The sequence below is a fragment of the Planococcus citri genome, chromosome 1 (assembly GCF_950023065.1).
Source record: "Planococcus citri chromosome 1, ihPlaCitr1.1, whole genome shotgun sequence".
Lineage (NCBI taxonomy): Eukaryota > Metazoa > Arthropoda > Insecta > Hemiptera > Pseudococcidae > Planococcus > Planococcus citri.
Genome location: NC_088677.1, coordinates 86,913,543 through 86,937,806, shown reverse-complemented (window position 1 = coordinate 86,937,806; position 24,264 = coordinate 86,913,543). Strand labels below are relative to the sequence as shown.

The 24,264-nt window shown below is 34.2% G+C and overlaps 3 protein-coding genes and 1 long non-coding RNA gene across 6 annotated transcripts in view; 1 reads left to right on the top strand and 3 right to left on the bottom strand.

The window, feature by feature from the left end:
- The first annotated feature begins 2,959 nt into the window (after positions 1-2,959).
- On the top strand, positions 2,960-3,933 carry LOC135839668 (translocon-associated protein subunit delta-like). Its single transcript, XM_065355801.1, has one exon. The coding sequence runs from the start codon at positions 3,118-3,120 to the stop codon at positions 3,625-3,627; it is 510 nt and encodes a 169-aa protein (XP_065211873.1). The 5' UTR covers positions 2,960-3,117; the 3' UTR covers positions 3,628-3,933.
- Positions 3,934-5,082: 1,149 nt separating this feature from the next.
- On the bottom strand, positions 5,083-5,885 carry LOC135842944 (uncharacterized). Its single transcript, XR_010558219.1, has 3 exons — positions 5,685-5,885; positions 5,511-5,590; positions 5,083-5,412 (listed from the first exon to the last, which is right to left on the bottom strand). It is a non-coding gene; the product is annotated as an uncharacterized LOC135842944 (long non-coding RNA).
- Positions 5,886-5,921: 36 nt separating this feature from the next.
- On the bottom strand, positions 5,922-14,145 carry LOC135839651 (uncharacterized). Of its 3 annotated transcripts, XM_065355783.1 has the most exons (7): positions 13,960-14,145; positions 13,666-13,810; positions 13,357-13,448; positions 12,252-12,398; positions 12,038-12,121; positions 9,983-10,129; positions 5,922-9,853 (listed from the first exon to the last, which is right to left on the bottom strand). In XM_065355783.1, the coding sequence occupies exons 4-7, from the start codon at positions 12,338-12,340 to the stop codon at positions 9,766-9,768; spliced, it is 408 nt and encodes a 135-aa protein (XP_065211855.1). In that variant the 5' UTR covers positions 12,341-12,398; positions 13,357-13,448; positions 13,666-13,810; positions 13,960-14,145; the 3' UTR covers positions 5,922-9,765. The 3 variants fall into 3 exon arrangements, 2 of the variants coding, with proteins under 2 accessions (XP_065211855.1, XP_065211847.1); XM_065355775.1 differs by lacking the exon at positions 13,357-13,448; XR_010557627.1 differs by lacking the exons at positions 5,922-9,853; positions 9,983-10,129.
- A 749-nt stretch (positions 14,146-14,894) lies between these two features.
- The window catches only part of Sema5c (Semaphorin 5c), a 79,880-nt gene continuing 70,510 nt past the window's right edge, over positions 14,895-24,264 (bottom strand). Inside the window, exons 11-16 of the mRNA XM_065355765.1 lie at positions 21,699-21,888; positions 21,250-21,609; positions 21,000-21,167; positions 20,542-20,709; positions 20,283-20,432; positions 14,895-16,243 (exon numbers count right to left, since the gene is read on the bottom strand). Coding sequence (XP_065211837.1) covers positions 15,834-16,243; positions 20,283-20,432; positions 20,542-20,709; positions 21,000-21,167; positions 21,250-21,609; positions 21,699-21,888 — 1,446 coding nt within the window. The 3' untranslated portion in view covers positions 14,895-15,833. The remainder of the gene's footprint in view (positions 16,244-20,282; positions 20,433-20,541; positions 20,710-20,999; positions 21,168-21,249; positions 21,610-21,698; positions 21,889-24,264) is intronic.

Sequence of the window (24,264 nt, the reverse complement as noted above, 5' to 3'; positions counted from 1 at the left end):
AATCGATTGGAAACTTTTTCAATCCGTTTAGAGTAGTTCTGGATCCTCCAGCAGATTTTTGAAACTCGAAATTCCCACAAAATTTCACCAAAATGGAGTTGGAAAGCTGAAATTTATTCTGCAAACTAATTTCAATACACTACGAAGTCGACTGCAGGGGGATTTCACGTCGTTTTGGAGCCTCCGGTGGCTCCGTGTGGCCAGCCCCGACCATGTGGGGGTGGGGGTCGAAAATAGTGCCAATCGTTTGTGCTTCGTTTGTGCACGTTTGTGCACTAATTACTTTCGTTTGTGCTCACCCCCTTCATGGCGTATTTGAAGGGAGCCTTGGTCGGGGCTGGCCACACGGAGCTGCCTCCGGTGACTTTTTGAAAATTCCTGGAGCCTCCAGTAGATTTTTGAAACTTTAAATTTTCACAAAATTTCATCAAACGGAGATGGAAAGTCAAAATTCATTCTGCAAACTGATTTTAATACGCTACGAAGTCGTCTGCTGGTGGGTTCAAATCATTTTGGAGACTCCAGCGACTTTTTGAAAACTACTGGAGCCTCCAGTAGATTTTTGAAGCTTGAAATTTCCGCAACATTAATTTATCAAATGGAGTTGGCAAGCTGAAATCTACTTCGCAAACTAATTTCAATACGATATGAAGTCGACTATACATGGTGGTTTCAAATGTTATAAATGTTTTTGAAGCTTCCACTACTTCTTGGAAATTTCAATTTTCCAAAAAACACCATACGACCTCTCAAAAAGTGGCTGAAGGCTCCAAAACGACTTGAAATCCACCAGCAGACGACTTCGTAGCGTATTAAAATCAGTTTGCAGAAAGAATTTTGACTTTCCATCTCCGTTTGATGAAATCTTGTGAAAATTTAAAGTTTCAAAAATCTACTGGAGGCTCCAGTTATTTTTAAAAAATCGTTGGATGCTCCAAAACGACTTGAAATCCCCCTGCAGTTAACTTCGTAGCGTATTGAAATTAGTTTGCAGAATAAATTTCAGCTTTTCAACTCCATTTTGGTGAAATTTTGTGGGAATTTCGAGTTTCAAAATTTGCTGGAGGCTCCAGAACTGCTCAAAACGGTTTGAAACAGTTTCCGATCTATTTGGCAAGTCGAAAATAGGGTTGTATTCCAGATTTCAGCCTTGTTGGTCAATTTGGTAAGATTTTGATTTTTTCCCCTCATTTTTGGCCTAAATTGGATTTTCAAAAATTCACCAAAAATCGAAAAACGCACTTTAGCACTTGAAATTTTGACAGGTGATAAATTTTTGCTTGATCTTTCGATCTACCTTTGTACAGTTTGAAAAATTTTGTGCAAGTCCTATGTTGAAACGCAAAATCTGCAATTTCGGCTGACCTGTCAATCAAAATGGCCGCCATTTTGTAAGTAAGGCCAACTTTTTTTTTTAGTACAAGGGCAGAAATGTTCCGTAGGACTCCCCCTGTAAGAAAAAAGTTGTCCCAGTGGATCGACCGAGGGGGGGTGCAATTCATCCGTAAGCAGGCTCCCCGACTAGGAATCGGGCCCAACATGATGTCTGCCCCGGTCCTCAGTTCCGCATGCTAAAGCCTAAAGTGAAGCTCAAGTCTTATAAATTTTTTAGAAGCTAAAATTAAGGCCAATATATTTCTCTTCTAGCTTTCCAATTCCATATCCCTGAAACCCTGATCCCTGATTTATTATTGGTTATTTCCAGGGATGGAAACCGTAACCGAAATTTTTAACCGAAATGAATTTTAACCGCTAAAATGAGGCAAAAACTGTAACCGTAACCGTAACCATAACCAATATTATTGATTTGAAATTTTTTAACCATAACCTTAACCGATTCATTTTTTTGTTTTGGTTAAACACATAACGGTTATTTTTTTTGAGTAAAAATCTCTTTTTTTGTGTGTAAAATATGACATTTATTACAATTTTTGAGAAAAAAAGGGCTCAATTGAAGAGTCCAGGGAAAGAACCAGGTAAGTCACTTTTTCAAACTTCTGAGTTACGACGTTTTGAAGTATCAGAAGGCTCCAATTTTGTAGCGAATTTGAATTTCATCAAGGTAATGACTGGAAATACATCACACAACATCCCACAAACACAACTTGAGGCATTGTAGGAAAAAAATGAAGAGATGAGCCAGTCACGACTTGAAAAGTCACTGTTTTCGTGAAAAAATCAAGCAAAAAATCGAAAAATCAGTGTTTCGCAACAACTTGAATTCGATGAAAATCGATTATTATGATGACATAATGAAAAATTTTTGTATTCTAAATAGTTGACAATGTTGAAATTTTCTTCCTGTCGTCTCACATTTCGTCTCGGCTCATTTTTCTCTTCTCCTCTTTTTTTTAAAGGCCATTTTAACCACGAAAAATCGATTTTTTTCAAAATGTAAATGGACTACATTTTTCTACTCCTCAGTGTGAATTTAATTCAACCCTAAACTCATTTTATTTTTGAAAAAAAGTGACTTACCTGGTTCTTTCCCTGGACTCTTCAATTTGTCTTAAATTTTCTTCAAACTCAAAAAATGGCTGTAAAATTGCGTTTTTTCTCGTTTTTTTGGCCGCAGGCGCACTTTTTTGACATTGAAGTGCAATTAATTCATTATCGCCCCTGTTTTTGTTCCAATCGAAACTGAAACTGAAATGCAAAAGGCCAAAAGCCAAAAGTTTTACTTTTACCATCCCACCACTTGTAAAAAATTCAAAAAAAATGTCTTCATTCCTCTTCCTCATCCTCATCTACTCATCCAGTTCTCAGTCCTCCTCCTCTTCCTCTATTTCAAAATAAATTTCAAATTTCAATTTTATTTTTCTATTCTTTTCAACAATATATTTTTGAATTCGTCTCATAATTTCCAATTACGAAGTAATTTACCTGTAATTTACTGACGTCAGCAGCATGAATACAAAGCCAAAAATAAAATAATCGAGCACGTATTGTCGTGTTGTTTTTGCTCTGTTGTTCACGTCGATGCCGATGATAACAATTACATGAAACAGATAAAAATACGGTAAATTAATTCCATTCATGATTCTAGTGTTCTTTACACCACGTATTAATTAGTTTTCGTCCATTCCTACTGAATCGTTTGGTACCATTTTACTCAAAATGTTGAAATTAATCGTTCTATTCGTCTGCGCGAGTCTACCGCCTCTATACGCTTCATTATGCAAAAACCCAGAAATATCTTCAGCCTCTACGTACACCACTCAAGACGGTATGGTCGTAGCCGAAATCGCTTTCATCTCAGAGTTCAACTTGGATTGCAGCAATAAAGCCAACGGTTTATCACTTTTCGGCGAAGTTAACGGTAAAATCCTACCTATAATGAAAGTAGACGCTCGTAATAAATACCAAGTCAGCTGGACCGAAGAAATAAAGAAAGCCAGAAGTGGCGATTATATCATCAACGTTTACGACGAAGAAGGATACAGTAATATCAGAAAAGCAATCCGAAGCGGAGAAGATCCCAAAGCTATTACTCCTTTGACTTCGGTCACGTTGAATTATTCCGGAACTTATCTAGGACCGTGGGTCAATTCGGAATTTTTAGCTGCTATTTTATTGATCAGCGCTTGGTACGTGGCTTTCGTACATAAATCGAAATTGTTATCGTAATTCCTATAAGAGAAGTGATTTTCTCTCACTCATCAAGTCATCATATTGATGATGTACGTATATTCGTCTATCGAAAATGTGTAAAGAGCTCTGAATCTATATAAGACATTTAATCGTTTTGTTGTTGCAAAAAAAATACGTATCTATTTTGATATATTAAAATCTTTCTCTGTGTAAAGTATGATTTCGATTTCATCTCGTCCATATTGTTGTTGTAATCTGTTCGATGTAAATTTGTAAAATTTGTTACTAAATTATGATTTTTTTCTATTTGTAGTGCTATTAAAATTGTGTTTCGTATTTGTACATGTGTTTTTTTTTTCGTTGGTATTTGTTATTTGCGAAGTATGTGAAGAGCTTATGACTCAGTTGTAGAATCTATTTTTGCGATATTAATGCCTTTTTTCTGTCAGGCTGAAGCAGAATATTTAGAATGGAATGTTTTTCAAGAGCTGTTGGGAATTGAAATAAAATAATAATTACTTGAGAAGAAAAGAAGGGAGACTACGATGAATAAGCTGGCTTTATTCGATATTTTCCACGTTTCTTCGATTACTGTTTTAATAAAGTATTGAGTAGGTACATATAATGCAAAAACGTTGGACTTTTTGGTATTTAAGATGACTCAGCTGAGGATTGGTAACATCATTTTTCACTTCAAGATCTTAAACTGCTGAAAGGATTCATCTTCACCTGACGCTTTATGATAATGAAAATAATCGTATCGATTTTGGTAATAATAGCTGAGCATAAACTGTATTTTTAAACAAACTCATGAATCTGCTTACCAAAATGAAAAAAACAAAAAGTTGCTTACCTCCTTTTCGATGTTTTTTTTTTTTTTTTTTTTTTTTTTAAATGAAACATCTGCTCCATTTGTATATTTTTTTCTCACAAAGGTGGTAGAAGCAGATCACTGAAAAACAGCTCCAAATCAAGCCTCTAGATCTCAGATTCTTTTTTTCAATAAAAAAAAAACATTACCTGAATCGAATTGAACGTGTTTGTAATAATTTGTCAAAAAAAAACATTCAAATTGCGATTTACTTCCCCAAAATTAAAAAATTTCAGCAAAATGTTCGCCAAATGTATGAAACATTACTTAAAATGTACATCAAAATTATTGAAAATTGCCAGAAGGTGCTAAAATTTCAGTGAAAGCTGCCCCGAAATGTAGGAGTGTTGAAAACGCTTGAAAATAAGCAACAAAAATATTCAAAAAACAGTATTAAAATTATCCTGAAAATTACCTACCTAAGTTTAGCAACCTAAGACCGAGGGTTTTGTGGAAAAGAGAGGAGAGAGGTATGCAATAAAATAATCAATAGATAGGTAACCAAAATTTATCACATTTTTTGATTTTTTTTCAACTAATTTCCATATTTTTCATTGTCTTGAAATCAAGATTGAAAACGCCTACCTCAAACTTACTCATAAAATACGAAAAAATTTTAACACAACAGGTACAATAGTCTATATTACCGATTTTAAAATTTATAAATGAAAAACATACCTATCACAAAAGAAAATAATGACAATTTGAATTAATATGTCAAAGCTTGGAAATACATATAAATAAAATTAAATTACAAATTACAAAAATAATTAATCATTAGATATACAATACTTATACTCTAAGGTGATATCACAGATAATAACATTTTAAAACAAACGATTAAACAACGTACCTATAGGTAACTCTTTCCTTAAACTTCTTTGTTTTTCAAACGATTCATACGTTGTACGTGGATCTCGATCGATTTTACTGTTTTTCCTTTAAGAACCCTAAACAGAAAAAACAAAATATAAAATACATTTTTTGTATAACTATGTAGTAGGCTAACATGTATTCACTCAGTTACCCTCTTTGTTTTTAAACTCACTTCAATGATTGATTTCCCAGGATTGCAGTAGGCCTACCGTTTTCTCGTTGTTCAGTGACTAAGTTGGTCTTGATTTTTACCTGGAAAGTTCGTGTACAACAAACATTAGTAAATTAAGAATACAAAATTTAGGTTTGACGTAGCTATAGTTCGTAGTATCAAACTTTACGTTACATTTTGCTTCAATTTTCCAACGTTCTTCGATGTTGTACTTTTCGCGAGCAATCGGATTCTTAAATCGTGTTCGATCTTCAAGTGTTCTTGAACACAACTCTCGTAATTTTTCCCGACAAAAAATAAACGTTTTTAAAAATATTTATTAGGCGAGTACTTACGCGGAGTAGCTGGGTACCTGTATAGTCCGGCATATGACGATAGGAGTATTTGCACCCCTCCCCCCCCCCCCCCCGATCCTCCGGGACAACTTTTTTCTTAAAGGGGACATCCTAAGGAAGATTTTAAAGCAAACTTGCACAAAAATAAGGTGGCCTTACTTACAAAATGGCGGGCCATTCTGATTGACAGGTCAGCAGAAATCGCAGATTTTGCGTTCCAACACAGGACTTGCACGAAATTTTTCAAACCTTACAAAGGTAGATCGAAAGATCATGCAAAAATTCATCCCCTGTCAAAATTTCAAGTGCTAAAGTGCGTTTAACGATTTTTGGTGAATTTTTGAAAATCCAATTTAGGCCAAAAATGAGGGGAAAAAATCAAAATTGTACCAAATTGAGCAAGAAAGCTGAAATTTGGAATATACCCTATTATCGACATGCCAAATCGATTGGAAACAGTTTCAACCCGTTTTGAGCAGTTCTGGAGCCTCCAGCAGATTTTTTAAACTCGAAATTCCCGCAAAATTCCATCAAAGTGGACTTGTAAAGCTGAAATTTATTCTAAAAACTAAATTCAATACGTTACGAAGTACTGCAGGCAAATTTCAAGTCGTTTTGGAGTCTCCAGCGACTTTTTGAAAATTCTGAAGCCTCCAGCAATCAAATGGAGATGGAAATGCTGAAATTTACTCTACAATCCAATTTTAACACCCTCTGAAGACGACTTCAGGTGGGTTCTAGTCATTTTAGAGCCTCCAGCGACTTTTTTGAAAATTACTGGAGCCTCCAGTAGATTTTTGAAACTTGAAATTCCCCCGAAATTTCATAAAACTGAGATGAAGAGTCGAAATTCATTCTGCAAACTAATTTCAATACGCTAAGAAGTTGACTGCTGGAGGATTTCAAGTCGTTTTGGAGCCTCCAGCGACTTTTTGAAAGGTTGTATGGCGTTTTTTTGGAAAATTGAAATTTCCTAAAAGTAGCTGGAAGCTTCAAAACTATTTGAAACCACCATGTAGACTGCGAAGTAAATTTCAGCTTGCCAAATCCATTTGATAAATTAACGTTGCGGGAATTTTAAGTTTCAAAAATCTACTGGAGACTCCAGTAATTTTCAAAAAAGTCGCTGGAGGTTCTAAAATGACTTGAACCCACCTGAAGTAGTCTTCAGAGGGTGTTAAAATTGGATTGTAGAGTGAATTTCAGCTTTCCATCTCCATTTGATGAAAATTTGTGAAAATTTAAAGTTTCAAAAATCTGCTGGAGGCTTCAGAAATTTTCAAAAAGTCGCTGGAGGCTCCAAAACGACTTGAAATTCGCCTTCGGTACTTCGCAACGTATTGAATTCAGTTTTTAGAATAAATTTCAGCTTTACAAGTCCACTTTGATGGAGTTTTTCGGGGAATTTTGAGTTTAAAAAATCTGCTGGAAGCTCCAGAACTGCTCAAAACGGGTTGAAACCGTTTTCAATCAATTTAGCAGGTCAAAAATAGGGAATATTTCAAATTTCAGCTTTCTTGATCAATTTAGTAAAATTTTCATTTTTTCCCCTCATTTTTGGCCTAAATTGGATTTTCAAAAATTCACCAAAAATCGAAAAACTTACTCGGTTTCCACCCGTTTTGAGCAGTTCTGCAGCTTCCAGCAGATTTTTGAAAATCGAAATTTCCACGAAATTCCATAAAATTGGAGTTGTAATGCTGACATTTATTCAAAAACCTAATTTCAATACGCTACGAAGTACTGCAGGTGAATTTCAAGTCATTTTAGAGCCTCCGGCGACTGTTTTGAAAATTACTGGAGCCTCCAGCAGATTTTTGAAACTCGAAATTCTCACAAAATATCATTAAATGGAGTTGGAAAGCCGAAATTCATTCTGCAAACTAACTTCAATACGCTACGAAGGTGACTGCTGATAAATTTCAAGTCGTTTTGGAGTCTCCAGCGACTTTTTAAAAATTTCTGAAGCCTCAAGCAGATTTCTTTTGAAACTTGAAATTTCCCCAAAATATCATCAAACTGTGATGGAGAGTCGAAATTCATTCTGCAAACTAATTTCAATTCGCTACGAAGTACTGCAGGCGAATTTCAAGTCATTTTAGAGCCTCCGGCGACTTTTTTTAGAATTACTGAAGCCCCCAGCAGATTTTTAAAACTCGAAATTCCCACAAAATTCCATCAAATTGTAGTTGTAAAGCTGAAATTTATTCTAAAAACTAATTTCAATACGCTACGAAGTACTGCAGGTGAATTTCAAGTCATTTTAGAGCCTCCGGCAACTTTTTCAAAAATTACTGGAGCCTCCAGTAGATTTTTGAAAATCGAAATTCTCACAAAATATCATTAAATGGAGTTGGAAAGCCGAAATTCACTCTGCAAACTAACTTCAATACGCTACGAAGTTGACTGCTGATAAATTTCAAGTCGTTTTGGAGTCTCCAGCGACTTTTTGAAAATTCCTGAAGCCTCCAGCAGATTTTTGAAACTTGAAATTTTATCAAACTGAGATAGAGAGTCGAAATTCATTCTGCAACTAATTTCAATTCGCTACGAAGTACTGCAGGTGAATTTCAAGTCGTTTTAGAGGCTCCAGCGACTTTTTAAAAAATTACTGGAGCCTCCAACAGATTTTTAAAACTCGAAATTCCCACAAAATATCATTAAATGGAGTTGGAAAGCCGAAATTCTTTCTGTAAACTAATTTCAATACGGTACGAAGTCAGCTACAGGTAGACTTTGAGTCGTTTTGGTGCCTCCAGCGTCTTTTTGACAGTTTGAATGGCGTTTGTTTGGAAAATTGAAATTTCCTAAAAGTTGCTGAAAACTTCAAAACCATTTGAAACCATCATGTAGTCTGCGAAGTAAATTTCAGTTTGCCAATTTGATTTGATACATTAATGTTGCAGGAATTCCAGGTTTCAAAAATCTACTGGATGCTCCAGTAATTTTCAAAAAAGTCACTGGAGGCTCTAAATTGACTTGAACCCACCTGAAGTCGTCTTCAGAGGGTGTTAAAATTGGCGTGTAGAGTAAATTTCAACTTTCCATCTCCATTTGATGAAATTTTGTGAAAATTTAAAGTTTCGAAAATCTGCTGGAGGCTTCAGGAATTTTCAAAAAGTCACTGATGGCTCCAAAACGACTTGAAGTTCACCAGCAGTACTTCGTAGCGTATTGAAATTAGTTTTTAGAATAAATTTTAGCTTTACAACTCCAATTTGATGGAAAATTTGTGGGAATTTCGAGTTTTAAAAATCTGCTGGAGGCTCCGGAAATTTTCAAAAAAGTCGCTGGAGGCTCTAAAATGACTTTAAATTCACCTGCAGTACTTCTTAGCGTATTGAATGTAGTTTTTAGAATAAATTTCAGCTTTACAACTCCAATTTGATGGAATTTTGAGGGAATTTCGAATTTCAAAAATCTGCAGGAGACTCCAGAACTGCTCAAAACGGGTTGAAACAGTTTCCAATCGATTTGGCATGTCGAAAATAGGGTATATCCCAAATTTCAATTTTCTGGGTCAGTTTGGTAAAATTTTGATTTTTTCCATCATTTTTAGCCAAAATTCGATTTTCAAAAATTCACCAAAAATCGAAAAAAGCACGTTTGCTCTTAAAATTTTGACAGGTGATGAAGTTTTGCATGATCTTTCGATCTAGCTTTGTAAAGTTTGAAAAATTTCGTGCAAATCCTATGTTGAAACGCAAAATCTGCGATTTCGGCTGACGTGTCAATCAAAATGGCCGCCATTTTGTAAGTAAGGCCAACTTTTTTTAGGCAAGTTTGCTTTAAAATGTTCCTTAGGATGTCCCCTTTAAGAACAAAGGTGTCTCTGAGGATCGGCCGGGGGGGTGGTGCAATTACTCCTATTGTCATATGCCGGACTAGTAAATATCTACTAGGTATATAACATATAAGACCTACTTCTCTGTTTGGAAGTCTTGTTTTATTTTTCGCAGTTCCGTTTTTCTGGTCGCTAATTCGCCCGCAAGTTTCTGGTTCTCAGTCCTGTGAAACAGTTACAAGTAGATTTGTTATAGGTATTTTGGTGAGTATAGGTGCTTAGGTTTTCTAGGTTTGTGTTTATTAAGTATTCATACATGCGGATTTCAATAGATACCTATACTTATTACCTACCTCAATTTTTCAGCGGCCAATTTTGTATTTATGTTATCATTCCTCATTACCCGTAATGTTTGGCGAGCGTTATTCAACTGTTCCAGCATAAAACATTCGGTATTCTCGAGATATTTTACACGTTTCGCCAATACAGCCTTCCTTTTTCTGTTGAAATAAATATTAAAGAGTTCGATCAGTAAAGAATGATATTATATAGATGAGCAGGGTTGCCAAAAATAAGTTGTCCTTACTTACAAAATGGCGGGGCATTCTGATTGACAGGTCAGCCGAAATCGCAGATTTTGCGTTCCAACACAGGACTTGCCCGAAATTTTTCAAACCTTACAAAGGTAAATCGAAAGATCATGCAAAAATTTATCATCTGTCAAAATTTCAAGTGCTAAAGTGCGTTTTTCGATTTTTGGTGAATTTTTGAAAATCCCATTTAGGCCAAAAATGAGGGGAAAAAAATCAAAATTACACCAAATTGACCAAGAAAGCTGAAATTCGGTATATATCCTATTTTCGACATGCCAAATCGATTGGAAACGGTTTCAATCCGTTTTGAGCAGTTCTGGTGCCTCCAGCAGATTTTTGAAACTCGAAATTCCCACAAAACTCCATCAAATTGGAGTTGTAAAGCTAAAATTTATTCTAAAAACTAATTTCAATACGTTACGAAGTACTGCAGGTGAATTTCAAGTCATTTTAGAGCCTCCGGCGACTTTTTTGAAAATTACTGGAGCCTCCAGCAGATTTTTAAAACTCGAAATTCCCACGAAATATTATTAAATGGAGTTGGAAAGCCGAAATTCATTCTGCAAATCAACTTCAATACGCTATGAAGTTGACTGCAGATAAATTTCAAGTCGTTTTGGAGCCTCCACCGACTTTTTGAAAGTTTGTATGGCCTTTGTTTGGAAAATTGAAATTTCCTTAAAGTAGCTGTAAACTTCAAAACCATTTGAAACCACTATGTAGTCTGCGAAGTAAATTTCAGCTTGCCAACTTCATTTGATACATTAATGTTGCAGGAATTTCAGGTTTCAAAAATCTACTGGAGGCTCCAGTAATTTTCAAAAAAGTCGCTGGAGGCTCTAAAATGACTTGAAATTCACCTGCAGTACTTCGTAGTGAATTGAAATTAGTTTGCAGAATGAATTTCGACTCTCCATCTCAGTTTGATGAAATTTTAGGGAAATTTCAAGTTTCAAAAATCTGCTGGAAGCTTCAGGAATTTTCAAAAAGTCGCTGGAGGCTCCAAAACGACTTGAAATTTATTTGCAGTCACCTTCATAGCGTAATGAAGTTAGTTTGCAGAATGAATTTCGGCTTTCCAACTCCATTTAATGATATTTTGTGGGAATTTCGAGGTTTAAAAATCTGCTGGAGGCTCCAGTAATTTTCAAAAAAGTCGCCGGAAGCTCTAAAATGACTTGAAATTGACCTGCAGTACTTCGTAGCGTATTGAAATTAGTTTTTAGAAAAAATTTCAGCTTTATAACTCCAATTTGATGCAAATTTTGAGAGAATTACGAGTTTCAAAACTCTGCTGGAGGCTCCAGAACTGCTCAAAACGGATCGAAACCGTTTCCAATCGATTTGGCATGTCGAAAATAGGGTATATTCCAAATTTCAGCTTTCTGGGTCAACTTGGTAAAATTTTGATGTTTCCCCTCATTTTTCGCCAAAATTCTATTTTCAAAAATTCATCAAAAATCGAAAAACGCACTTTAGCACTTGAAAATTTGACAGGTGATAAATTTTTGCATAATCTTTCGATCTACTTTTGTAAAATTTGAAAAATTTCGCGCAAGTCTTATGTTGGAACGCAAAATCTGCGATTTCGGCTGACCTGTCAATCAAAATGGCCGCCATTTTGTAAGTAAGGCCAACTTTTTTTCTGGGCAAGTTTGCTTTAAAATGTTCCTTAGTATGTCCCCTTTGAGAAAAAAGTTGTCTGTGAGGATCGGCGGGGGGGTCGGTTGCAATTACTCCTATTGTCATATGCCGGACTAGTAAATACCATCTATTACCTAGGTACATATATAAAATAAATTTCATAAGACCTACTTCTCTGTTTGGAAGTCTTGTTTTATTTTTCGCAGTTCCGGTTTTCTCGTCGCTAATTCACCCTCAAGTTTCTTGGTCTCATTCCTGTGAAACAGTTACAAATAGATTTGTTATAGGTATTTTGGTCAGTAGGTGCTTCATTAGGTTTTCTAGGTTTGTGTGTGTTAAGTATTGTACATGCGGATTTCAATAGATACCTATACTTATCACCTACCTCAATCTTTCATCGGCCAATTTTGTATTTATGTTATCATTCCTCATTACTCGTAATGTTTGGCGAGCGTTATTCAACTGTTCGAGCATAAAACATTCTGTATTCTCGAGATATCGCACACGTTTCGTCAATTCAGCGTTTTCTTTTCTGTTGAGAAATAAATATTAAAGAGTTCGATCAGTGAAGAATGATATTATAAATAGATGAGCAGGGTTGGGTACCTAGGGTATAATGTAAAAATATTTGGCTCATTTTACCAACCCTTTCGCTACCGACGTCACAGCATATGTGACGACCTCGGGGATGGTAAATGCCCGGCGTCACACACGGTGTGACAGCGATTATGCTACGTTTTATACGCGTTTTATCTATAGCAGACCTATACAAACGGTTCAGAACCGGTAGTGGCAGTCTTCCTACACCCAAACCAACATAGTTCTGCACTGGGCTCGCGCAGTGTTACCAACTTACGCAATATTTTTTCAAAATTTCACTAAAATTTAGTGAATTTTTTTTAAATTATTTTTTTTTTTAGAATTTTCGTTACATTGCGTTACAGTTGCACTGTTTGGAGTTTTAATTGATGAAAATCAACAAATGTAAACAAAATAACAGGATTTTAGATGGAATTTTTGACAAATTTACGAAATAATTAGGTAAATTTCAATTATAAAAAATGCAGAAAAGGTCCAAAAAAAAAGATTTTACGTCGTTTTTCTTACATTTAAAAAAATTAACTACATGTTTTTTTAGCATTTTTCGTGTGTATTTATCATTGGTCCAAAGTCATAACATATTTTATGCATTTTTGGGTGGTGCTAGACTGATGTCACACACGCTGTGACAGGGGTTTAAAAGGGGGATGAAGCATTGTTTGGAATGTGTGACCTATTGTACCATGTGTGTAGACCTCCAATTCACATAAAAACATAAAAAAAATTGTTGGGCTGTGGGGGAGGTTTCAATTTAGCTGTCGGTAGCGAAAGGGTTAATCGTTCACATTCTACGTTTGCACTAAAAATTTTTCCCAATAGTAATCTATAACTTTTCGTTTTTGTGGCCAATTGTCTCTTCAAATTCAATTCAACATTCGTTGTTGACGTACTCGGAACTACAGATGTTTCTCCACTAACTAAATTCAACTTGAATACGTTATAATTTCCCAGATCCGTATGGCAATGAGGGCATGTTTCTGATCTGCAATTTAAAAGGGGGAAAAATCAATTTCAAGAAGGTAGGTACTTGGGCAGGTATTCTGATTTGTATAATCAAAGCACTAATCAATCGTGAACGAGAACATGGTTTTATGATCATACATTTCGAAGAAGAAAGCTAAAAACTCAGGCATTTGACGTGATGAATTTCGTTTACCTAAAATAAGTACCGTGAATACTAACTTATTGTAAGCAATTACCTTTCCATCCATTGAAAGAGACATCGCTGGTGATAAACATGACCACATTTCGTTGAACTAATCACTTTATTGTTATCTTCGCACGTGAATAAATCCTTTCGACAAATCGTGCAAGGTATATTCATTATGTAACACTTCTAGATATCTGTAACGAGAACGTAAATTTAATTAGTTACGATCAAATTTTTCAAAATAAAATTCCAGCTCAGTGTTCATATCAATAATCATCACGAATTGATTTGAAGTATAAAATTTGCTGCAGGTGATTTAAAGATACATTCACTGCACGCCTACTTTTTAACGCCAGCAATTTAAACCGATATTTGTGACTAATTAACCATTCTATTATGTAATCAAATTGTTGTAAATAAAATGAACTAAAGAATGTTTTCGAAACTTCACAACTGACGATAATATTAACCGTAGGTTGAACACTCTTCATGTACGTAATTCAATCAACATAACTGAATATCTATCAGATGTACCCTAATCAACTGAGCAGGTTTATTCAATATTCAAACTTCGTTCGTTTGTTTGATTAGAATCCACTTCTGCGAGATTATTACACGAGTAGTTGCGTTTTTCTCTTCAGCGAAAACTGAATGAATTGACTTTTTTAACGCTTCAAATTTGACCAACTTAAGATTTTTTCAGATAAATGCAACCTTGAAAATTTTTTCCCACCCAAAATGGCCAATTTTGGTCGACTTTTTTCCCCCACAATATGTCATTATAAAGATGCCGAATTACAATCTGGATTTGTACCGAATTCGTCAATTTAAATTTTTACTAAAGTAAGGCTATAATGGTAACGGAGGCAAATTAATTTTTTTTAATGTTTGACTTTAGATAAAATTGTCAAATTTTAATTTAAAAAAAAAAAAAAAAAAAAAAAAAAACGAGAAATGTGAAAACTGAAATGTTTTAAAGCAAAATATCCATTTTAGGATATCAAAAGAATATTCGTATTTACATGCATAATTTGTTATAATAGGTACCTATACCTAAGTACTTATTTTTTTAAAAGCTTTTTGAGAAATTGATTCAAAAGTCAAAACACTACGTCATCAAGTCTGCTGCACGTTTTTCAGGTTTTTTATTTCTTGTCTGATTAGCTTCAATCATCACAACAAAATGATGGTATCTTGTTAACGAAAAATTTTCCCAAAAATTTGCGACTGGGAATATTATAAAATTAAAAAACAAAACATAATAGAAAACAAAAAAAATAACGCATCAGCAAAAAAAATTTATTGTAAAAAACCTCAAGCTGGCACAGAAGCTCAATATGAGCTGATATGGCACATTTAATTCTAAAATTAAATTACAGCTTAAATATTCTAATATTACGCACCTTTTTTCTAAAAATCTACAAATCATTAAAGAATTTTGATTTGTTATCGTATCACTCTCTTATCACACAAAAATCGAAGCAGTAATAATATTTTCAATTCGAATCACAAACCAGACAAATAAATTGAAAAGAAAAAACAAAATTTACTGTTTTGTTTGGACTAGCATTTTTTTTTCTCTCTCAAAAATTTACAATATGAAATGGACTATCTCGCATTGATTAAAAAATGTGCTAAAAAAAAGTGAAAAGAAATGTTCATATTTTAAGCTAAAAAAAGCTTGATTAAAATCAGAAAAAAACGAATTATTGATCTACTATGTATCTACTGCTCGAAAATAAGCGTATTATGCGATTAGTGCGCGGTTATTTCTATTTACAGAATATAACTATCAAATTTAAATAAAATACAAACACGTAGTATCGAAATGAAAGTTAATATTTTTATCACAGCCGAAATAAATTTACAAAACGCAACAATAAAAAATATACACGAAATAAAATAAAAATTCACGATCCAAAAAAAAAAAAAAAAAAAAACTTAAAAAAAATTAACAAATAACGAAACCGGCAAAGCCAATAGTGAATCAAGCCTAACAATTGGGATGAATGGCGCGTCATTATTAAAAAATATAGTAAAAAAATACTCGTACATTGGTAAGTAAAAAAAAAACATAAAAAACGAAAAGTCTCGAAAGCAACTTATCATAATGAACACAGCAACGCATAATTTATGTAAGTAAACGTAATTTATAAGTATTTTGTCATTTCACAGCTTTTTATTTTAATTTAAAAATGTCTTTAATAAAATTCAAACTCAGAAAAATCTCTCTTGTTCTAAAGCGGATGTCCGAGCGTGTCCATTTAATAAACTATGGCTATTACGTTTAATGGTGGCGGTTTCGTAATCAGTCAAACCGGCCGTTGAAGTCTTCGAAAGTGATTTAGTGGTACCGTTCGAAGTCAGTGTGTTTTTGGAAAACGATGGCGTTCTTTTAGGCGTATGGGTTTCTCTGAGAGGAACAGTAACGTAGGGGTTTTGTTTGGAGATATAGTGCGGACTACTGGGTAACGTACGCTGATGGGTTTTCATCCAATAGTAACAGAAGCCGCTGGAAATACCCAAACCAGCCAGGAAGGCTAAGAAGCAGAAGGTTATCATGGCTAAAGTGGATGGAGCTTCGCTGCTGTACTGGCCACTTTGCACTCCTAGAGCGTTGCTGATGTCTGTAAAATTTCGGTCATGGCATAAGTATGTAGTTGATTAAAATGAATAAAAAGGATCATTATCAGTAAAGTAGAACTACCCCCCCTCCCCCAGGATTGGAGCTGATTCTGGCGCGGAAATTAGGCAGATCTAATCCACTCAGAAAAAAGTGATCTGATCTGCTCAGATTCAGAGAAAGACGAAAGTAAAATATACATACAAACTAGTCCGGCATAAATGACAATAGGAATAAATGCACCAGCCCCCCCACTGATCCTCTAAAGCAACTTTTTTCATAAAAATGACATTATCGTAATAAGGACCATTTTAGAGTCAAATTGTCAAAAAAAAGTTGGCCTTACAAACACAGTGGTGGCCATTTTGATTGACAGGTCAGCCAACATCGCAGATTTTGCATTTTTTGAACTGGTTGAAACTAAGGTATAAGTACATAGATCGAAAAAGCAGGCAAAAATTCATTATCACCCAAAATTTCAAGTGCTTAAAGTACACTTTGCGGTCCTTGGTGAATTTTTAAAAATCAAATTTAATCCAAAAATGAGAAAAAAATCAGAATTTTACAAAATTGATCTATAAAGCAGAAATTTTCTCATTATTGACCTGTCAAATCGATTGGACACGGTTTTAAACCGTTTTGAGGAACTCTGGAGCATCCATGAAGATTTTTTAAAATTACCGGAGTCTCCAGTCAATTTTCGAAACTTGAAATGGAGTTGAGAAGCCAAAATTCACTTTACACAGTACGTTCTAAAGTAAATTCGGACAGATTTTGTGGTATTTTTTGAAGAAAAAAAGTTTCTAAACAGCCTCTGGAGGCTCCAGTAATTTCCAAATAGGCGCTGGAGGCTCCGAAACAACTTGAAATCTACCCGCAGTTGACTTCAAAGCGTATTGAAATTAGTTTTCAGAGTGAATTTCGGTTTTATAACTCCATTATATGATTGAAAAATCTACTGGAGGCTCCAGGCATTTTCAAAAGTTGCTGGAGTCTCTAAAATGACTTAAACCCGCATGCAGTTGATTTAATAGCGTATTAAAATTGGATTCGATAAAATGTTATGGAAATTTTGAGCATGAAAAATCTGCTGGAGGCTCCAGTAACCTCCAAAATGTTGCTGGAGGCTCAAAATCGACTTGAAATCTATCTGTAGTCGACTTCATAGCGTATTGAAATTGGTTTGCAGAGTGAGTTTCGGTTATATAACTCCATTTGATGATTGAAAAATCTACTGGAGGCTCCAGGAATTTTCGAAAGTCGCAAGAGGTCCCAAAATGACTTGAACCTGCATACAGTTAATTTGATAGCAAATTAAAATTGGATTTGGTAACATTTTTATGGAAATTTTGAGCATTTAAAAATCTGCTGGAGGCTCCAGTAATTTCCAGAAAGGCTCTGGAGGCTCCAAAACGACTAGAAATCTACCTGCATTCGACTTCATAGCGTATTGAAATTAGTTTGCAGAGTGAGCTTCGGTTATATAACTCCCTTTGATGATTTAAAAATCTACTGGAGGCTCCAGGAATTTTCAAAAGTTGCTGGAGGCTCTGAATTGACTCGAAATCTACCTGCATTTGACTTGATCGCGCAATAAAATTAGTTTTCAGAGTGGATTTCGGTTTTATAATTCCCTTCCATGATTCAAAAATCTACTGGAGGCTCCAGTAATTTTCAAAAATGGCTGGAGCCTTCGAAATGACTGGAACCCGCATATACTTGATTTGATAGTGTATTGAAATTGGATTTGGTAAAATTTTATGGAAATTTCGAGCATTGAAAAACCTGCTGGAAGCTCCAGTAATTTCCAAAAAGTCGCTGGAGGCTCCAAAACGTCTGAAATCTACCTGCATTCGACTTAATCGCGTAATGAAATTAGTTTGCACCATGAATATCGGTTTTGTAACTCCCATTCATTATTCAAAAATTTACTGGAGGCTCCGGTAATTTCCAAATAGTTTCTGGAGGCTCCAAAACGACTTGAAATCTACCTACATTCGACTTCATAGCAGAATGAAATTAGTTTGCAGAGTAAATTTCGGTTTTACAACTCCATTTGATGATTCAAAAATCTACTGGAGGCTCCAAGAATTTTTTAAAAATCGCTGGAGACTCCAAAATGACTTACATACACCAGCAGCCGACTCAATAACGTGTTTAGGTTGAATTATAGGGTGCATTTTTGTTTTATAATCGCATTTGATAAAATTTTGTAGAAATTTCAGGTATCAAAAATCTCCTGGTGGCTCCAGAACTGCTCAAAACGACTTGAATTCACTTGCAGGTGACTTCATAGCATATTGAGAATAGTTTTCAGAGTGAATTTTGGCTTTCCAACTGCATTTGATGAAATTTTGTAGAAATGTCAAGTGTCAAAAAAACTGCTGGAGGCTCCAGAACTGCTCAAAACGACTTGAAATTCACCTGCAGTAGACTACATAGCGTATTGAAATTAGTTTGCAGATTAAATTTTGGCTTCCTAACAGCATTTGATAAAATTTTGTGGGAATTCCAAGTTTCAAAAATCTGCTGGAGGCTCCAGAACTGCTAAAAACGACTTGAAATGTACCTGCAGTCGACTTCATAGCGTAATGAAATTAGTTTCTTGAATAAATTTTGGCTTTTTATCTGGATTTGATGACATTTTCTGGAAATTCCAAGTTTCAAAAATCTGCTGGAGGCTCCAGAAGTGCTCAAAACGACTGTCGACTTCATAGCAGAGTAAATTTTGGCTTTCCAACTGCATTTGATAAAATTTTGTAGTTATTTCACGTTTCAAAAATCTACTGGAGGCTCCAGGAAATTAAAAAAAGTTGCTGGAGGCTCCAAAACGACTTGAAATTTACCTGCAGTCAACTTCATAGGGTATAGAAATTATTTTACAAAATGAATTTCGGTTTTATAATTCCATTTGATGATTCGAAAATCTACTGGAGGCTCCAAAATTACTCAAACCCTCCAGCAGTCGACCTAATAACGTGTTTAAGTTAGAGTTCGGCGTGAATTTCGTAATTCCATCTTCATTTGATAAAATTTTACGGAAATTTTCAAGTTTCAAAAATCTACTGGAGGCTCCAGAATTGCTCAAAACGGTTTGAAACCGTTTCCAATCCATTTGGCAGGTCAAAAATGGGGCATATTCCAAATTTCAGCTCCCCAAGTTAATTTGGTAAAATTTTAATTTTTTTCTCATTTTTGACCTTAATTTTTGATTTTCAAAAATTCATCAAAAATCGAAATCAATATTTCAAAAAACAGTGAAGTTTCCTGATTTCAGAGTGTATGAGAAAATAAAAATTTCAAAACAAAAAATAACGAAAAAATTTGAGACAAAAGAAAAAATAACGAAAAAATTTGAGACAAAAGATCTTGACATCTTTAGACATAGAAATATCGAAATCAAGAGATCAAAAAAATTTTGAGATTGGAAGATGATCTTTTAATCCAGGATTAAGAAAATTTCGAAACAAAAATCTCAACAATCATCAAAAAATCTTGAAAAAAATAAAATAAAGCTTTAGATCTTTGGACACGAAAATCTACAAAACTCGAGACAATCGTAAACAAAATCTTCACTTGGAAAAAATTTTGCAACTTTTGAGCATAAAAATCTATAAACCTTGAGACAGATTTGAGAAATTTTGAGAGAGAAAATCTTGAGAACAATTTCTATGACAAAAAATTTCCAGAAGAAAAATCTTGAAATCTTCAGACAAATTTCTAGAATGTTTTATACCAAAAAATCCCATACTTATCAAAGAAATCTTGAAACGAAATAATATCTCTAGAAAAGACAAGTTTTTGGACTATTTTTCTCGACTGCCAATTACAATGGCGGCCATTTTGTGAGTAAGGCTAACCTTTTTTTCGGCGAGTTGGCTTTAAAATGTCATTTTCCAGAAAAAAGTTGTCCCAGAAGATCTACAATGCCAGACTAAACATTTCCTGGATCCACCTACATTAGATCATTGATCCTACTAAACCAACCCGATCAGATCCAATAATATTATCCTTGATTAGGAAATGTCGAAATAGATACGTACCATTTGACATATCGTCGCAAGACTTCGTTTCTTTTTCCGAACCAAGACACGTGTTTCCGGTAGGATTTGCTACGGTACATTTTCGTGTTCGAAACTGTTGATTTTGATCATCACATTCAGACCATGGTGACCATTGGGACCATCCAAACGCTACAGATGAAATAAAAATTGGTTATTTATTAGATATATTAATGTTAAGGACAATTTTATCAACTCGTGTCGAATATTTATTATAATTATGTTAGGTTTAAGTGCATACTTGGACAAGGAGACATTTCACAACGTTCTTGACTGATGGATGATCCATCGCAATTGTCACTTTCTCGCGATCGATTTCCAGTAGATAGGCATACTCGAGTTCGTTGCCTTATACCAGTACCACAGGTCACTGAACAGCTCGACCAGTCCGTCCAACAGGTCCATTCTCCTGTTGAAGTAAAAAATACGTAATTATTTGAACTATTTTTTTTCAAAATTTGGGAGATATCCTCCTTTCATCATCGTTGAGTTTGTATAAAAAGTGAATTCTTGGGCTTTCTTAGAGGGGTTTTAATTTTGTTTCGTCGATAAAACCTCTCAAAATTGATCTTGGAGGTTCACATTTGGGATGTAATTTTGAGAAAACCTTAGACAAATCACTTCTCACACCTGTCAGCTCAGAAAACGTATCTTTCCCTTGTAGTAATAGCCACCAAAATAAATATAATGTACTCGTACCTCTACAAGGATTTGTATTACATTGTCTATTCTGTCTAGACGGTCCACTGCAGTCTTCGTTTCTCAATTCGCAATTCCTAGTCCTAAACTGAGTACCAGTATCACATGCTGCTGAACAACTAGACCAAGGTGACCATTCAGACCAAGAGTCATCCGCATCTGAACGTCCTGCAAGTCATCAATCATAGTTTTATAAAGATCTGCTGCGATAATACACAAGCCAAGTACATAAATGAAACGTGCTTCTCACCTGCTCGAAAACATAACCCATCAGCCTGGCAAATACGTTCTTCTTCTTTAGCCAATGCGATTTTTATCGACTGAGGATCACCGGTAGCTGCTCTGCACGAGTACCTGAACCTTTTCTCGGTACCATTTTGCATGGCGTACCAAGGAGTCCAGCTGGATAACCGTTTGACGTCTGGACATAGGATATCGTTACATACTTGGTACTCAATATCACTGCCTTGGCAATCGAGACCTCCTGGTCTTGGCGGAGGATTCTCGCACTTCCTCGTCCGGAACCTGTATCCTCCGTCGCACTTGGCTGAACAATCGCTCCAATCGCCCCAACTGCTCCAACGTCCGTCTAGATCGGGTGATCTTGGTTCTGAAATGGGGAGAATTGAGATCAGTAAAGTCGAATTCGGGGGTCATTCTCATTATACTCGTATTTGGTAAGCTACGATAATATTTTACCTGGACAAGGTGGATTTCCAATGCAATAGATGTCTTGGGTATCCGCACCGACACAGACGCGACCTCCATGAGCTGGAGCCGGATTGCTGCAAGTTCGTTTTCTGGTTTTTATAGCAGTTCCGCAGGTTTGCGTGCAAGCTGACCATTCCGACCAGTTGGTCCATTCACCATGCACGGTGCAATTGGCAACCTACATCGAGAGCAATTAAAGTAACATCGAGTTAATAATCGGGGAATCTATTTCGCCCCAACTTTGAAAACTTCAAAAGGTGCATCTTTTTTGAATTTCTGATAGAAAAATCAAGACTTTTTTTTATTAAAAAAAAAAAAAAAAAAAAAAAGGACAACTTTGAATCTTTTACTAAAAAACTAGAAATTTTTCAAACTGACAAAAATTGGAATTAATTGAATTTCAGAAAAAAATCAAGACTTTTCTGAAATCTTGACAAAAGTTGACTTTCAAAAAAAAAAAAAAATAGTGACAAAAAAACAGAATGGTTGAAAAATTGAAAAAAAACGGGACCTTTTTGAAATTTCTGACAATAATTGCAATTTCTTTCAAATCCCGAATAAAATTTGGACTTTTTAAAATTTCTGACAAAAAATCGAAACTTTTTAAAATTTTTGTCAAAAAAAATCTTGATTTTTTTTAGTATCTTTTGCTTAAAAAGCATATAATTTTCTCAAATTTATGGCAAAAATTTGGATCAAAAAACAAAAATTCTCTGCTAAAGTCAGGATTTTCATCAATTTCTGATGAAAAAAATCACGACTTTTTTACATTAAGAAAAAAAAACAAAACTTGTTCAAATCTCTTACCAAAACACTAAAAAATTTTCAAATTTCTAACAAAAATTAAAATTTTTTGAATTTTAAGAAAAATTAAAACTTTTTGGAAATCTTGACAGAAATTGAGACTGTTTAAAAAAAATTCTGACAAAAATCAGGACGGTTGAAAAATTGAAATTACTGGAAAAAATTATGCATTAAAATCCTGAAAAAATCACAATTTTCTCAAACTGGCAAACATTGAGACTTTTTTTTGAACTTTTGAGAAAAAAATCTTATTTTTTTTCCAAATTTTAATAAAAACTACCCTAGATTACCCTACTTTTTTAAACTTCTGAAAAAAAAATCAGATCGATTTCAGAATCGAGACTTCTTTTGAATTTCTGTAAAAAAAATGAGAACTTTTCTCCAATTCTGGCTAAAAAAAACTCAATTTTTTCAATTTTCTGACAAAAAACCCTTAATTTTTTTTCAATTTTAGGCGAAAAATCAAGACTTTTTAGAATTTCTCACGTAAAAAGACAGATTTTCTCGAATTTCTGGCAAAAATTGGGATTAAAAAAAATTATCACCTAGAATGAGGACTTTTATGAATTTATGGCAAAAAATCAGGACAGTTGAAAAATTGAAACATTTTCGAATTACGTACTGGAAAAAATTAGGACTTTTTCCAAATGTTGACTAAAAAATCGAGTATTTAATCAAATTTTTGATAAAAATTGCGACATATTATAATTATTAAAATCCTAAAAAAATCATAAGTTTTTGAATCTCTCGCTTAAAAACCAAAATTTTTTCAAACTGGTAAACATTGAGACATTTTTTTTTAATTTATGGAAAAAATCACAAATTTTGATAAAAATTTGCCAAGATTACCTGATCTTGTATTTTAATCTTCTGAAAAAAAATCAAAACGATTTAAAAACTGAGACTTTTTTTGAATTTCTGTAAAAAAAAAATAAAAATTTATTGTTCTCCAATTTTGGCTAAAAAAACTGAATTTTTTCACATTTCTGACAAAAACCAGGAATTTCTTAAAATTTTTGGCGAAAAATCAAGACTTTTTTTTAGAATTTTTCACTTAAAAAGACAGATTTTGTCAAATTTTTGGAAAAAATGGGATTAGAAAAAAATGTTTGCTTATTGTTAGAAGACTCTTATCAATTTCTGGCAAAAATCAGGACTTTTTCAAACTCTGGCTAAAAAATCAAATTTTTCTGTCTGACAAAAATCATGACTTCTTTGAAATCCTGAAAAACAATCAGGATTTTTTCTCAACTCTGGCAAAAAACCAGAGCTCCTTTAAAATTTCTGAAAAAAATCTTGACTTTTTTAAAAACTCGACTAAATTTTGAACTTTTCTCAAATTTCTGGCAAAAAAATCAAGACTTTTTAAAATCGCTAATTAAAAAATGGAAACTTTTTCGAATTTTTGCCAAAAATCAGTACTTTTTCAAACACCGACTGAAAAATAGTTTTTCTTTCTGACAAAAATCATGACTCCTCTAAAATTCTGAAAAACAATCAGGACATTCTATTCCTGACTCTGGCAAATACGAAGCTCTCTTAAATTTCTGGCAAAAAATCAGAATTTTTAAAATCTTAGGTTGGAAAATAGACAATTTTTTCGCATTTCTGCCAAAAATCAGGACTTTTTTCAAACTCCAGCTGAAAATAAATCCAGTTTTTTTCCATGACTCTTTTTAAATCCTGTAAAACAATCTAAACTTTCTAGACTCTAGCAAAAAATTGGAAATCTTTTAAATTTCTGGCAAAA

Bases quoted from the DNA above. Each gene is read 5' to 3' on its own strand.
- LOC135839668 (XM_065355801.1), top strand. From the start codon at position 3,118: ATGTTGAAATTAATCGTTCTATTCGTCTGCGCGAGTCTACCGCCTCTA.
- LOC135839651 (XM_065355775.1), bottom strand. From the start codon at position 13,790: ATGAATATACCTTGCACGATTTGTCGAAAGGATTTATTCACGTGCGAA. The intron at 12,399-13,665 runs GTAATTGCTTAC...ATTTCTCAACAG, and splicing joins CTCTTTCAATGGATGGAAAG to AAAAGAAAACGCTGAATTGA. The intron at 12,122-12,251 runs GTAGGTGATAAG...ACTGTTTCACAG, and splicing joins TTGGCCGATGAAAGATTGAG to GAATGAGACCAAGAAACTTG.